This window comes from Festucalex cinctus, chromosome 11 (assembly GCF_051991245.1).
Source record: "Festucalex cinctus isolate MCC-2025b chromosome 11, RoL_Fcin_1.0, whole genome shotgun sequence".
NCBI classification, from domain to species: Eukaryota; Metazoa; Chordata; class Actinopteri; order Syngnathiformes; family Syngnathidae; genus Festucalex; species Festucalex cinctus.
In genome coordinates, this window is record NC_135421.1 from 24025784 (window position 1) to 24039330 (window position 13547).

At 39.0% G+C, this 13547-nt stretch overlaps 1 protein-coding gene across 6 annotated transcripts in view; it reads left to right on the forward strand.

The window, feature by feature from the left end:
* The window catches only part of LOC144030233 (dedicator of cytokinesis protein 9-like), a 63698-nt gene that overhangs the window by 21418 nt on the left and 28733 nt on the right, over window positions 1–13547 (forward strand). For 4 of the 6 annotated variants that reach the window (XM_077536352.1, XM_077536351.1, XM_077536348.1 and 1 more), the window contains exons 2-3: window positions 7004–7120; window positions 11959–12048. In XM_077536352.1, coding sequence (XP_077392478.1) covers window positions 7004–7120; window positions 11959–12048 — 207 coding nt within the window. Of the gene's footprint in view, window positions 1–5273; window positions 5508–7003; window positions 7121–11958; window positions 12049–13547 lie in introns of those variants that run through there. The other 2 variants (XM_077536350.1, XM_077536353.1) reach the window with 1 other exon arrangement.

Genomic DNA, 13547 nt, shown 5'->3' on the forward strand with positions numbered 1-13547 from the left:
CACAACTAATGAGATGTTCCCTTTTGCGGGGGAGCTGAAGAAATACCAAACCAGGTCTGCGTGTCATCAACTATAAATTAGCTGGTTGTTAAATTCCATTTAATAGAGTTGTATCCATTTTTATAGTCATCTGTATGAGTGTTTATATTACTGTAATGTGCACCAAAAAATGTACTGCCTGTAAAGTGACTTTATTTAAAGGGCATTGACATAATTAATGTGGCTGTGTGTAAATGTCAAAAGGTCATAAAGGGGGCATGTTATGGGAAATTGACTTTTCAATTGCTTGTATACCAACAATTGGGTCTCTGGAGTCCCTGCCCACCCATCAAGTGTGAAATAACTGGCCCCATATCGAGCAGTATATTTTGGTCGAGTAGATAGTTGCTCCTTTATATGAGAATAAGAGCAGGCTAATTTATGCAGTAATAGTGATCCGTGGTATGTTTTGATGAAAGCATGTCACAGACATGTTATGTTATGCTACGCTTTATATGCTATGCTAAAACACATGGGAAGCGTTTAAGTGCATAACATGCCTTCTTTAAGTATTATGGACCTTCCAAAGGTAATCGAGACTAATCTAACCATCACAGTAATTGGAGTTTCACTTTATCATCACATCTGGCCTACAAGTTCACCTCTATACTTTGCTCATATCATGACTTGTGCATCTACAGTAAAACATCAGCGGCCACATGCTTTTTATCCTGATGATTCGCTCCATCTTCTCAGACACTTCAGCCTAATTGCTGAAACCTGGACCATTATCTCCAGTACTCGCGCTTGTATTCTCCGAAAAGACATCCAGGCAGTTGGATATTCTCCCAGATTGTATTGGAGCGCCATTCAAATGTGTCTCTGCAGTGATCATTAAGTAAGAAGTATTGGAGCGTTGCGCTATATCGATTTTTACTGTCGGTGCTTCTTACACAATCTATTGAAAGGTTGATACTTAGTGCATATATTTGCAAAACAAATCTAGACTCTTTCAACCTAGACAGGGATTACGTCTGACTACTTTAGCGCATCACATTTAATTAACAGTTTTACGTGTCTTTTTTTTTTTTTTATTAATTAACATGTCAGAACTCTCTGGGTGGCTCATGGGTGGTGGTTTGTGGTTGCTAAGAGGAGCTAAAGAGTGGGCTGTGTTTTTGTTACATTCTAGGTTACACCCTGTTTTGCTACGCTCACACCAAGATCCTATCAAGTCTTTGTTACATAAGTGAGAAATACAAATACAGTCCTGTAAAGGTTGACCGGTACTGCTTTCTGGATGTCTTGTTACCTTTTTTTTTTCCTGAGTGTTTGCAAGAAAGTGAATCAAACAACCAGTGAGCAAGTGTCCATTACAGTAATGCATCTCAAGGTCTTTGGCCAATGCAGGAGAACCAGGAAGTCTATAAGAAGCTTACTGTATGGTTTAGTCACAAACTAGATACATAGCAATTCTTTTACATCTTGTTTAGTCTCTTTGAAAAATTTGCTTTTGTGTGAGGTCGTAAATACTTTTTTTTTCTTTTTTTTTTTTCTTTTTTTTTTTTAATGGTCACGTCACTGTGTGGCTCTCTTTAATTGGTCAAATGGAGTCAAACGTCTCTAATAGTTCCAATGGATTGGTGATACAGGAAGTCGCTGACAAACCAAAATATAGACACCAGTAATAAGATTAAAGTAGTTGTTGGAATTGAGCTCAATGTAACAAAGTTAAAAGTACGGTTTCTTACTTGCTTACGGTACTTTTGACAAAGCTGCAGTTCGTAGCTTTGTCGGACTCTCAGTTGGAATTCTGCGTCCGAGTAAGCTATGCATAGCAACCGACACCCCACCGTGATTCTAGCACGTTATTATCCTTTTTTGAAGGGAAGCCAGTGGTGGAAAGAGAGATTCTTCAGAAAAGGTAATTATTGTATGATTATTTTCCACTACAAAATATGTTAGTTTTTTACGAAGAAGCCACTCTCCACGTATTGCTTGGTAAAATGTCTCATTTCCAGTACCCAATTTTCGCTACACCAGCATGGGAATGTCATGTATCAACTATATGCTCAATCCTATTTTCACTGCTGCCAGCAGTTGCGTTCACCAGACAGACAGTTCAAATGAGGGCAGACGGAGCCTTCTGGTGCATTTGTGACTTCCTCGTCGTGCCTCAGGGACTCACCATGAACTGCCTATATGACACATGGGGGCATTATCTTGTTGAGGCTAAAATTAGCCTATTAAATTTGTGTTTCCAGGCAGTTGAGTCAATTCTCTTTTGCTTACATGTGTGTGGGGAGAGAGTGAGAGGATGTTTTGTATCACACAATGTCAACATCTGTTGCAGCCCGGTTACAAACGAAAAACACAGTGTGGCAAATTTGTGAAGTGCAGCCAGAAGTGGATATAAAACAGCATGAGTTATTTAACCACATTGTTTCTGCTTTCAAGTGGGTCTTGTTGTGGGCCTTTTAAATCTAGTGAGAGTTTGAGTCATCAGCTGCTTACAAATCATGAGGATTTGCGAGCAATGTGGTCGTCCCTTGCAAAAGTCTTTGTTTGCCAAGTGTACTTTGATAATTATAATGTTTTGCATCAATGCAGTTAAGTTGTGTTGTGTTGTGCTCATGATGGATTTCAACTGCTGGCATCAACCAGCAGAGGGCACAATTAATTAAATCCCAATAGGTGGGCTGCCAAAATGGGGTGCGGAAATAATGGAAAGAGAAGGAAAATATTTTCCATTTTACCGCATAAGATAGCTCATTGTTGTAAATGGTGTAATACAGTAAACGTTTTTATTGACCGGGAGAATGTAAGTTGTGCGACATTCCCTTGGGTGACAATATTAGCCTCTCAAATTCCCTCTGGAGGCATAAAAAAAAAAAAGATTAATTTTCAAGACCTTCTGACCAGGAAATTGCCATTTAAAACCTTAATTAGAATTGAAAAATTAAAAGATGTCCACTTATTTATTTATTTTGTGTTACTGATTATAACAGGCTCCACTGCATGCCTCTCTCCACAATCTAATGTTGAGCATGACCCTCGACACATTTTTTTTAACACACTTACTTCCTGCGTAGACCAAAGAATGCTGATGACAATCAGGACCGGTGGCCATTCCCACCATAGTTTCTGGTGTATTTAGCCTAGTGGCATAACACAAAGGTGGTAGACTATTTCAACAATTTAGACATACTTTCCATACTGTCACCTGTCTTGAGATGCCACAGAAATCTGACTTGACACCAGAAAAATTGCTTCCTCAATAACCACCATTGCTAAATACAGAGATGTAAAAATAATTGGACAGTATCGCCTCTTTGGGGTGGGGGGGCCTGTAGGAGACTGTAGAAGGGGAGCAGCTGTTGGAGAGCTGACTTAATCTCGCCTCCTCACTTTAAACTGACACCAGCTTGAAAAGATAACATTCTCAATGATCAGCCCCATTCCAAGGTGGTGTTGGCTGCGTCCTATTGGAATGGCCCTCGAGCAGTTGTATCAACAAGTAGTGAGACAGGAGCTGGGCCTAATCTCACCTTTGTGAATATATAGAGTCACTGTCACGCAGCAAAAGCATCTGATTTGTGCGTGAAACCTTCTAAATTAAGCTTTAAGATTGCCTTCCCTTAGGAAATCATGGAAAAGAAAAAAAAAGAAAATCATTGTCGTGTGAAAATGTGCCAACATAAAAATGTTAGTATCTTCTTAGGCTATTTTGTAAATAACATTGTATTATTAAGTCATACAAGTGCAATAAAGAGAATAGAAGAGGCTCACTTCTCAACATTCTTCTTTTTTTTTTCTTTTTTTTTTATTTAGTAACAGGTTAAAAGAAACAAAATAATTACAACAAACGTTATACAATGGTGGTACTCAAAAAGGAGCAGGTAGAAGTTCAGATAACTTATCATAATCCTACCCCTTATTTTCCACTATTTGTTGATACATATTTCTCATACGACAGAACCTCAAACTGAGGACCAAAACAAAACATCAAATTATACTCCCTGAATTTAGAGTTATAATATTTTGCCTGTTCACTGAGGCAGTTTACAGAAAACCATTCACAATTTATGTCATAATTATATAAAATTAATAATGTACTTATTAACAAGTAGCACAAGAAAAACAAGTATCAAATATGCAATATAAGAACACAAACACAGTGTAAAAGGAAGTAACACTGTTAAATGGTCAAATGTAAATATAATGTGAGGTTTAAATTGTAAAGCGCTTTGGGCACCATATGGTATAGTTAAAGTGCTATATAAAAAGCAGTCCAAATATAGTAAAACACTCTTAGTAAGTGATTGAGTGCATTCTACCTGACCTAGCTTTGTGGTGCCTTTTTTATTGTCACGTTCTTTTCCTGGGTGGCCTAGTGGTTAGCACGTCTGACTCACAACTTCCGAGGTTCTTGGATCAAATCTCAGCTCCGTCCTTCCTATTTAAAGTTTGCATGTCCTACCCGTATTTCGGTTGCTTTTCTCCGGGGTCCTCTGACTTCCTCCCACATTCCCCAAAAAAATCATGCTTCTCAGGTTATTTAAGAACTAATGCTAGTTGCACATGCACACTAGCTATTTTGCAGCTACTCAACTGGTGAGGTAATAGTCTGCTTTCATAGAGAAATTGAGAATGTTTACAGTTGAGAGGCTAAACTTTCGAGGATTTTGACCATTTTTAATCAGACAAAATATCAAAATGATAAATTATCAAAATAATTATTGGTGAATTTAACAATCACAGGAGCGGCATGAGCTGTTACAAATTCCATTTTGAGTCATTTTCAAGGCGCGCTTGTCCTCACCTTCCCAATTGTTTGACTTGTCCCACTGTACTTCCCGCCTGCTACTCTTTGTCTATCGGGGCCAAGTTTTGCTCGAGCCGCCGCAATCTGATGACCTGTACTCTGCTACCTTATCTGCCGTGCTTGTGCAACATCATGGCTTAAATCACGGGATCTGACTCACTCCCCGGGTGCTGTCATTCGGTACAGTAATGCTACACAAACATTACTGCCTGATGTCATCTTGGTACTCGCGGCTCTTCGTTCAGCTGTCCCATCAAAGAGGCCTTGCGTTAGGAATGCATTTCTTTTGCTTTGTCCTTTGTCAGCCTCCCGTGTTGCCGCGCAGGTGGATAGCAGCGGGTCAGAGAGAGATTGTGTATGAGCGTGTCCGTGTGTGGGGGTGTTGTTGAACTCCCCCGGGCGGAGTGTAGGAGGGGCCATCTCCTCAGGCTGGGTGTGAGCCCAGCACTCCTCAGACCGATCAGTTGCCGAAAAAGGAGGGTGTGAGCTCAACTCAACTCCAGCGCAAGGATTCTCCCCTGTTGGATATGCTGGCTCACCACATCTTGAAGGGATCTTTTTTGGAAATATCTTAGCGCAGCTGTTGACAATGCAAGGAAGGGCGAGTAAAGCTCCAAAGAAGGAGCTGGTCATTGAGAGTCCCCAGCAGTATAAGAGTTTGGCTGCAGCGGAGGTTGAGGTGGACTCAGTGCCACAGGTGGTGGTAAGGCATTTTAAATTGGTGGCTCTTTTTAAATGATGTGTACTACAATGTGTTGTGGAGGTTAAACACCGTGATTAAGTTTCAAAGCAGGTGTCATGCGGGCGTCAGTATTAGTTGGTCAGCTGTGTCATTATATGCATCAGAACCACATGCTTCCATGCTGCGTTAGCACCAGATGAATAGTTGAACTCGAGTTTATTCCATTACTATGGCTCGTAAAGTATTTTTATTTGGCTCAAAAGTCAAACTTAATTGGTCCAGTGGTTGGGTCACTCCAGGGGAAGACTACACAGCCAGAGAGGATCCTGCGATGCCATTTCTGTTTTGTGTAGTTTGTATCTCATTGCACATATGATGGTCAGCCTTTCAAGTACATTGAAATATTTCAAAGCCCCACCGACTATTATTGTGAGCTGGGGGAATGAGATCATGCCTTTTTTTGTTGGGTTGTTGGCCCATAGACAAAGCGTTGTGGGAAAGCCCAGTTGGCAATGTGCTTTGATCAAATTCACCAAAATCACATTATAACATCTGTGCCACAACTTGGACCTGGTCTAAAATCTACTTTACTAAATCGTCAGAGTGTAATTTTGCCTGTTCAGACTGGCCAGTTATCTCACACTGACTATCCAGTATATTTAAAAAAAAAAAAAGAAAAAAGTGTGCCTCTTGCTAAAAGACAATTTCTCTTCTTTGTTTTAATTGCATGGACAGATTTTTGGCAGCAATGTCCAAGTGAGATGTTGCAAGCGAACATCGATTCTGCAAAAACATATTTTCTAATTGGGTGTTTTTATGACGGGGATGGGAAAACATTTATCCCATCAGGGTTTCATTTCAACAGGCTTGAGATGTGGTGACCACAAAGGCCACGGCACATTATTCACATATTTTTCTTTCACAACATTCTCCTCTTGAAATAATTTGGTGACCCTTCTTAAACGCACAGGGTGTGTCTTTTCAAGGAAAGCAGACTAATAATAATAATAATAATCGCTGTGTTCCTCCATTGATGCATCATTTTCTTCCTATTAGGGTTAGGCGATATGGCAAAAATTTAAAATCCCCCCCTCCCCCACCCCAAGTCATTCAGGGTGATTATGATTTTAATTGATTTTAGTCTAATAAACCCAACAAACATTTATTTAAGGTTTCATTTCTTCAAAAATAATTCCTGTATAAAAAATATATATAAAAAAATAATAATTCAGACAACAATAATGTATACTGTTTGATTGATTAATCTGTAGATTTTTTTTATTTGATTAATCAATAAGTTGTATTAAAAAAATACTTTCAAAATGGAAATTATTTCAAATTGTGAATGCAGAAAATGCACAAACATGAATTGAGTATGATTCAATTATCCCTTTTACTAGAGTAAAAAACAGGTGTCTCAGCGATTAAACCGTTCTCAAAATAGTTTCGACAGTCGATTAGTTCCAGATTAGTTGTTGCGCCTGTATTTCATAATGTGATTTGTCTTTATTGTCCAGGTGAAGCCTAAGGTGATCGAGCCGCTGGACTATGAAAATGTTCTGGTGCAGAGGAAGACCCAGATCCTCAGCGACGTCCTCAGGGACATGCTGCAGTTCCCCCTGGAGGACTTTGGGGTGAGTTCCACATCTGCCATGCAGATTTTACGCACGTCACTTTGACGAGAAAAGTTCCAACTAACGAAGATTGATTGGCATTGGTAGGAAGCAACGAGGTCAAGTGAAGTTAGGACTGTGTATTTATATATGGGAGTGGTACTTAGGCTTTGATTTACTGTGGATCCTCTCACGTTACTGAATAAAAGTGGACTTTAGATGTAAAAACTCCAATGATTAATATGCTTCAGGGTGTAGTAATCACGCAAGGCCTAAAATTGAATTTATGCACCCAAGTATCCCTCTGTTATTTCCACCCGCTCGCATGTTTTCTTTATATTTGTTTGGCTTGTGCAGTTCTTTCCTCTGGGCCAATGTTATGAGGACAGGGTGGGGTCACCCGCAGCGGCTTTTCCTTTGTTTACATCCTTCCATGCTGTAGCAAGAGGGAGGTCACGGGTCATCAGTTTAATTGGCTCATTCTGTCCCGCATGTTGCGACAGAGCGAGCGTTATCTGCAGCCACATTGTGCAGGACGTCGCTTCGGAGGCAGGAACATTTAATGGAAACCCGGTTCTGTGCTTTTACCTCAGGAAATTGGACTTTTTGAACGCACCAACGGCCCACAAAGACTGTATGACCTTGCCAAGGTCGTTATCAAATACTGAAATGAATGAATGACTGTTTTCACAGCTGTCCACTGTAAGAGAAGGACATCTTTTTCTCACTAACCATGACTTTTACACTTTTATTTTTAATAATACAGTCGATTAAAGACTGTGAGCGCAAACACATTTGTCATTTTAATCACAATGTGTTCAAAAGGGAGGCTCGCTTAATTCCACAGGTTCTGCTTTGGGAGTCAGCTGACCTTTAAAGAACGGCAGTTTGGTCTTGGTGTATTGTTTAGGAATCAGCACACTACACTAACTCCTTAAAAAAAAAAAAAAAATCCAATTAAATGTCGCATTCTTGTTTATATTGCAGGCTCCTCTTGTTTCCAAAGTAACGCGAACCTGTCACTGGTATTCTCCACTTCGAGTAATCTTTGTCTCAATTGCTTTGCATAGAAAGTGTAAAAGTTGAAGAATGTAAAAGCATTAAACAATTTGTGCATGGTTTATTCATTATTATAGGGATTTTTGATACCACTTTTTTTTCAGACCAGTACGAATACTCTTGAATAGTTACTGATACCATTAGTACGTTTGATACAGAAACCCCACCCCACCCAAAAAACAATTTTTCCCCAAGATAGCATGTTTACTTAAAATTGCATGAAATTAATGGCAAGTTTCTATTCTTATCATACCATGACTCCGTAAAAAAAAACAAAAAAACTGCAGTAATATTGGTCGTTTTTATACATGAGCAAGGAAGATGAAGAATACACACTTGTGAATTTTGTTATTCAGTTAGTGTACAAAAATCCATTGCTTAGTGTTATAACACTTTAATTTATAAGCTGCTTGTTAGCCCATCTATTGTGTTTCCCATAATGTGTTAGCATTAGGCTAGCTGACTTGCATGCAAAGGTATGTGGTTGTTTTAAATAAATATACAAACTGTAATTCTCAATTCGCTAATTGGCATGAAACTAGAGGTGGAACTAAATAACTTGAGGCCCGTTTATTGAACAGTCATTCATCCTGCTTGTTTTGAAATGAGTTGAGTCGATCGATCAGAGCAAAAAAAATAAAAAATCAGCTGAACCACAGCTCAAATCTCGAAAATAACGTAAGTCTGGTAACTCCAATGTCAAGACACGATGGCACTTATAATTGACGTGATTGTTGCCGGCACTTTTTTCCGTTTCCACAAGCCTGTCAGCTCGAGTCCCAGTGACATGAGTGCAGCCTTGACTTTTATCTTTTCATGTATCGTGTTCTAGCCTGCTGTGAAGGGGTGATAGTAGCACTCCACACAAGTGGTACATTGTCGGGGTCTGACAGGTGATTCTGAATTTTGGGGGGGAGGGGGAACACGAGAAGCCCAGTGATTGAACATGACATCTGCTCCTTCCTCTCTACACTGCTGTTAAAGTGAAGTTTTAGAAATCCTTCAGCAGGCAGTAGGTATTCACACCTCAACAGGGTTTCGGAAGAAAAAAAAAAGTGTCGGTTGGTGGTAAAGTGAAAGCCAAAACCAGCAGAAAAAGCTTCTCTGTCAGTGCGTTATTATTGTATAAAGTCCTGTGTTTGTCTATTGCCTCTTAATATAATTTCTTTCAGATATCTCCTCTATTTTATCCCCTCGGGCGTTTCTGAGACAATGTTTACACTCTCTCCATCTGTTTTGTATTCCAAGTTGTTGGCATAGTGCACTTTGGTGCTGGGGTTTCTCCCCACTCTCTGGATGAGTCTGAAGGTATTTGTCCAAGATTATCAGCCTTTCCCTTATTCAGTTTGAAGTGCGTTCAAGTCCATCCATCAGAATTCAGCAGTACTTGGTTTTGTGGTTACCAAAACAAAGCGTCATTCGGGTGTTACTACCTTTTTCTCTACCCTCCCCTGACTCATGAGACTTTCGCTAATGCAAAAGCTTTTTGAGGCCCTGAACACAGCTTAAAGTGCAGACCTCAAAGCATCTGATGAAGGGTGCGTGCGTGGTATTTATCAGGAAATGTATGAAAATTCACAATAATAGGTATGTAAGGTACGCAACGGTCCTGACATCTTGAGGATATAAACTATTTATTTATTTATTTTTTTTTAAAGACTATTTTGCCTCGTGCTAGAAAAAGGCAGGCTTAGTTACTGTCAAAAACATTAAAGCCCATCCCGATCAGGGATGTGCGGTTAGGGGGGGCAGATGTGGCAGAGCCTCACTTGCATCATGAAGAGTTAAAAAAATAAAATAAAAAAAGTTTTTTAAAAGTCCTTCAATTTTAGTGATTTAGTTATTTTCTGGCTGCCCTCCTGTCTTTACAGACACTTAAACATGCACCCAAATTTTCCATAGCCAGGCTACTGTATTATTTAAAGTACGTGTTACATATTTAGTTTCCTTGATCCCATAAAACTGCAAATAAGAAAGTGTTAGGTTAGGCAGACAGTACTTGGTTGTACAAAAGCGTAGTGCTGGGTAGATGAATCTTCATGAAGCACTTGAAATATTTTTTTACTCCTCTCGATGGTGCTATTGGTTTAAAGATAAAGACTAGATGGTGCTATTGGTTTAAAGATAAAGACTAGTTCAATGGAAATCAATTTAATTTCCACTATATTTTTAAACCACAAGAGCACCATCTGGAGGTCTTAAAAAGAAAAAAATCACAAGTGCTTCATGAAGCTTCGTTTTCCCATTACTACCTTTAGCTAATGATGGGAAAATGAAGCTTCATTTTTAAACCAAGAGCACCATTTAGAGGTGTAACATATCACAAGGGCTTCATGAAGCTTCGTTTTCCCCATCACTACAAAAGCGTTAAAATTAGTCAAACAGCCCAGAGATTTCCAGGGGCGTCTAAATTAAAATGTTCTAACTTCTAAATATTGATAAAGTTTCCAGTCGTCTTAATTCTATATATCAAATTTTAGTCTTAATTCACTTCGATAAAAACACGCCATAATGCTTACCGGTAATTAATCACGACCGTTTCATCGACTCAAATTTGTTTGTGAGGAAAATGAAGCAGTAGTTACAGATTGTGCATTCTAAAATTTTGCTCCAAATGAAAGCCGGAAATGGAAAATATATCTGATCTAACTTGAAAATTTCTCAAAACGGCATAATAAAGGAAGATCAACTCCAGAGCCTTACTTCCATTCTATGCTAAAGAAACATCCGACAAATCACACACAGCACAGTCCATAGCCTTGTGACTCTCTGTTCCTTTGTAGCCTAATGAAGTGCTAAACTTTATACCCATTTCCTGATTTTTTTTTCACTCTGTGTTATTTAATGAAGGGAACATAGATTGCACAGATTACCCTCTCCCCTGCAGGAAATTTGGCTCGTACATCGGAAAGGACGACTCCAGGTTGACACGTCCAAGCACATTGTGGACAAAACATTGTTTCAAAACATTTTTGCCTTGGGGTTAGCGAAGATACATTTGTCATAGAAAAACAGACTGTAAACTATAGATGGGTAGAGTATTACTCTTTCTGGTAAGAATAGATTAAAGCACTCGCATGTCTGACTGAATCCCAGACAGAAAAAAAATCGACTTGCATAAAAGCACAACACATTCGACTTGCTCCCAGATTAACTTCTCTCACTTCAAGCTTGTATTCATATTTCCCCCATGATCATAAGGATTTAGCGGGGTTGAATCACTTAGATAGTATTACAGTGATATAAAGAGTTGTGTACATAATTAATTCTCTCGCAAAGACCCGAGGAAAATAATAATCATTGCTAGACTGAAAATAAACTCGCATATTATCGCAGTGCTGCCTTCTTATCTGTTGGCCTAACCATATGTCACATCCTGTATTTTGAAATGTCCTCGGGCTAGTTCTGTTCATGTAGAACAGATCAATGAAAATGAGGGATTTTCTGTCCGCATGCAAAATATAATAACTATGTTGGATGATGGAAATGCTTTTTGGCCAGAGTGCAGCGAGCTTGTTGGCCGTGAGCGAAAGGCTTTAAGGAGGCATTAAAGGTGCTGAGATGCTGATTACTCGGCGACCATCTGTACAGCAGCGGCATGGAGCCAGATTCAGGGTGTGTACTGAAATATGGAAAAACACATTTAGGGAGTCGACATTTGGTCAAGCTGGCCCCTTCATTGCATTTCACTTTTATTACATTGATCATGTTTTGATAGGTTTCATCTTCTGCATCACAGTGGAGTGGTATCGAGACTTAACATTTCTTTCTTGACCAATACTCCAATCTATATGTTGCAGATTTCGACTTTGAGACGGCAAGGCAGGAGTCTTTACCCCACAGTGCCTGACAATGCAGAGAGGGAGGCTCAGAGTCTCTTTGTCCAAGAGGTATGTATGCATGTGGTTTTATTTACCCTTTTAATGAATACCACCACCATGTGATACCACCACCGTGAGTACAGTTCAGAAAGTAAAATGTCAAAACTCCAGCACTGTACGCCTAATGAAACTAATGAGGCCTGACTAATTGTAGAACCGGACAATAAAATAGATAGATACATGGAAAAAGCTGTTCAACAAGGCTGGAATGCCGTCTTGAAATGTAATCACTTGCCAAAGAGTGACAGTAATGTGAGTCATTACCTAATTTGTTACTTGAATTAGCCGTAATGCATGTCGCCACATCAGAGAGCATCAGGAAGACTGCATATTTCACGTGAAATATAGCCGCTGTCGGACTGTGTCGTCTGCTGCACGAATGACTGCGATCATTACGCTGCTAACCAAGCTATTTATGTTGGATCATTGTTCTTTTTTTCTGTATACACCATTTTCCAGACGTTTATCAAATGTCTGGTACATCTCTGACTGTTACTGTTTGGAGTTCTGCCAGTGTCTTGAACATGTCTCAATTAATTGGCTAATAATAAATAACTAGAGAGCATTTACCAATTTGGTTGGTTAAGGGTTCACACTTGCATCAAAAGAAAGTGGATAAAACTTTTTACTCCAGTTTTAAAGCAGTAGCAACTCAATCATTTTGCTAGTTAATCAACTTAATTGCCATTAAAGTATCTTGTTTTTGATAAATTTGAGTTTGTCTTTGGTGTATTTTAAAATCTTTGCCAGAGATTGCTAGCATGCTAACAGATGTATGCTAAGGAATATAATGCTAGGTTCAAGGCTTTAAAACGTGTTATGTTGTTTACCCTGAAGTATTTTGTGTTTCACTGTTAGCTGGGGTTAGATTACCTGACCTGACTATTTTTTTGCATAATACTCTAATGAATACTATTTAGTAGGGGTGTGAATTGCCTAGTACCTGACGATTCGATTCGTATCACGATTCACAGGTCACGATTCGATTCGATACCGATTAATCCCGATACGAATTTATAAGTCGATTGTTGCGATTTTTTTCATTCAAATTTAGAAAATACTAATCAGTAAGCTTGTAGAGTGTAAGATTTATATGAAAATGTATTATTTATTTATCTGAAATTTCAGTCTTATAGAGGTTGTAATCTGTTTCATGTTTGAACAGCATTAAAATAAAATATTAAGGCTTAATGTTCCGTTCATATAACATTCTTCCATGCTCAAGGTGTGAATCCTAAAAAAAAAAAAAAAAAAAATCGATTCTGCCGATTATTGAATCGATTAGAGAATCGCGCGATGTAGTATCGCGATATATCGCCGAATCGATTTTTTTTTTAACACCCCTACTATTTAGCATAACACATTAGCAGTATGTCGGCTGACAGCACAAACTGTCACAAGACAACATTCAAAGGGTCCGTCATCAATATACCGGGTGTTCCAAAACGTTTGACCCCATTTCGTAGACCAATAATTTTGACAATTTTCGTTGGAATTACCTCAAATTT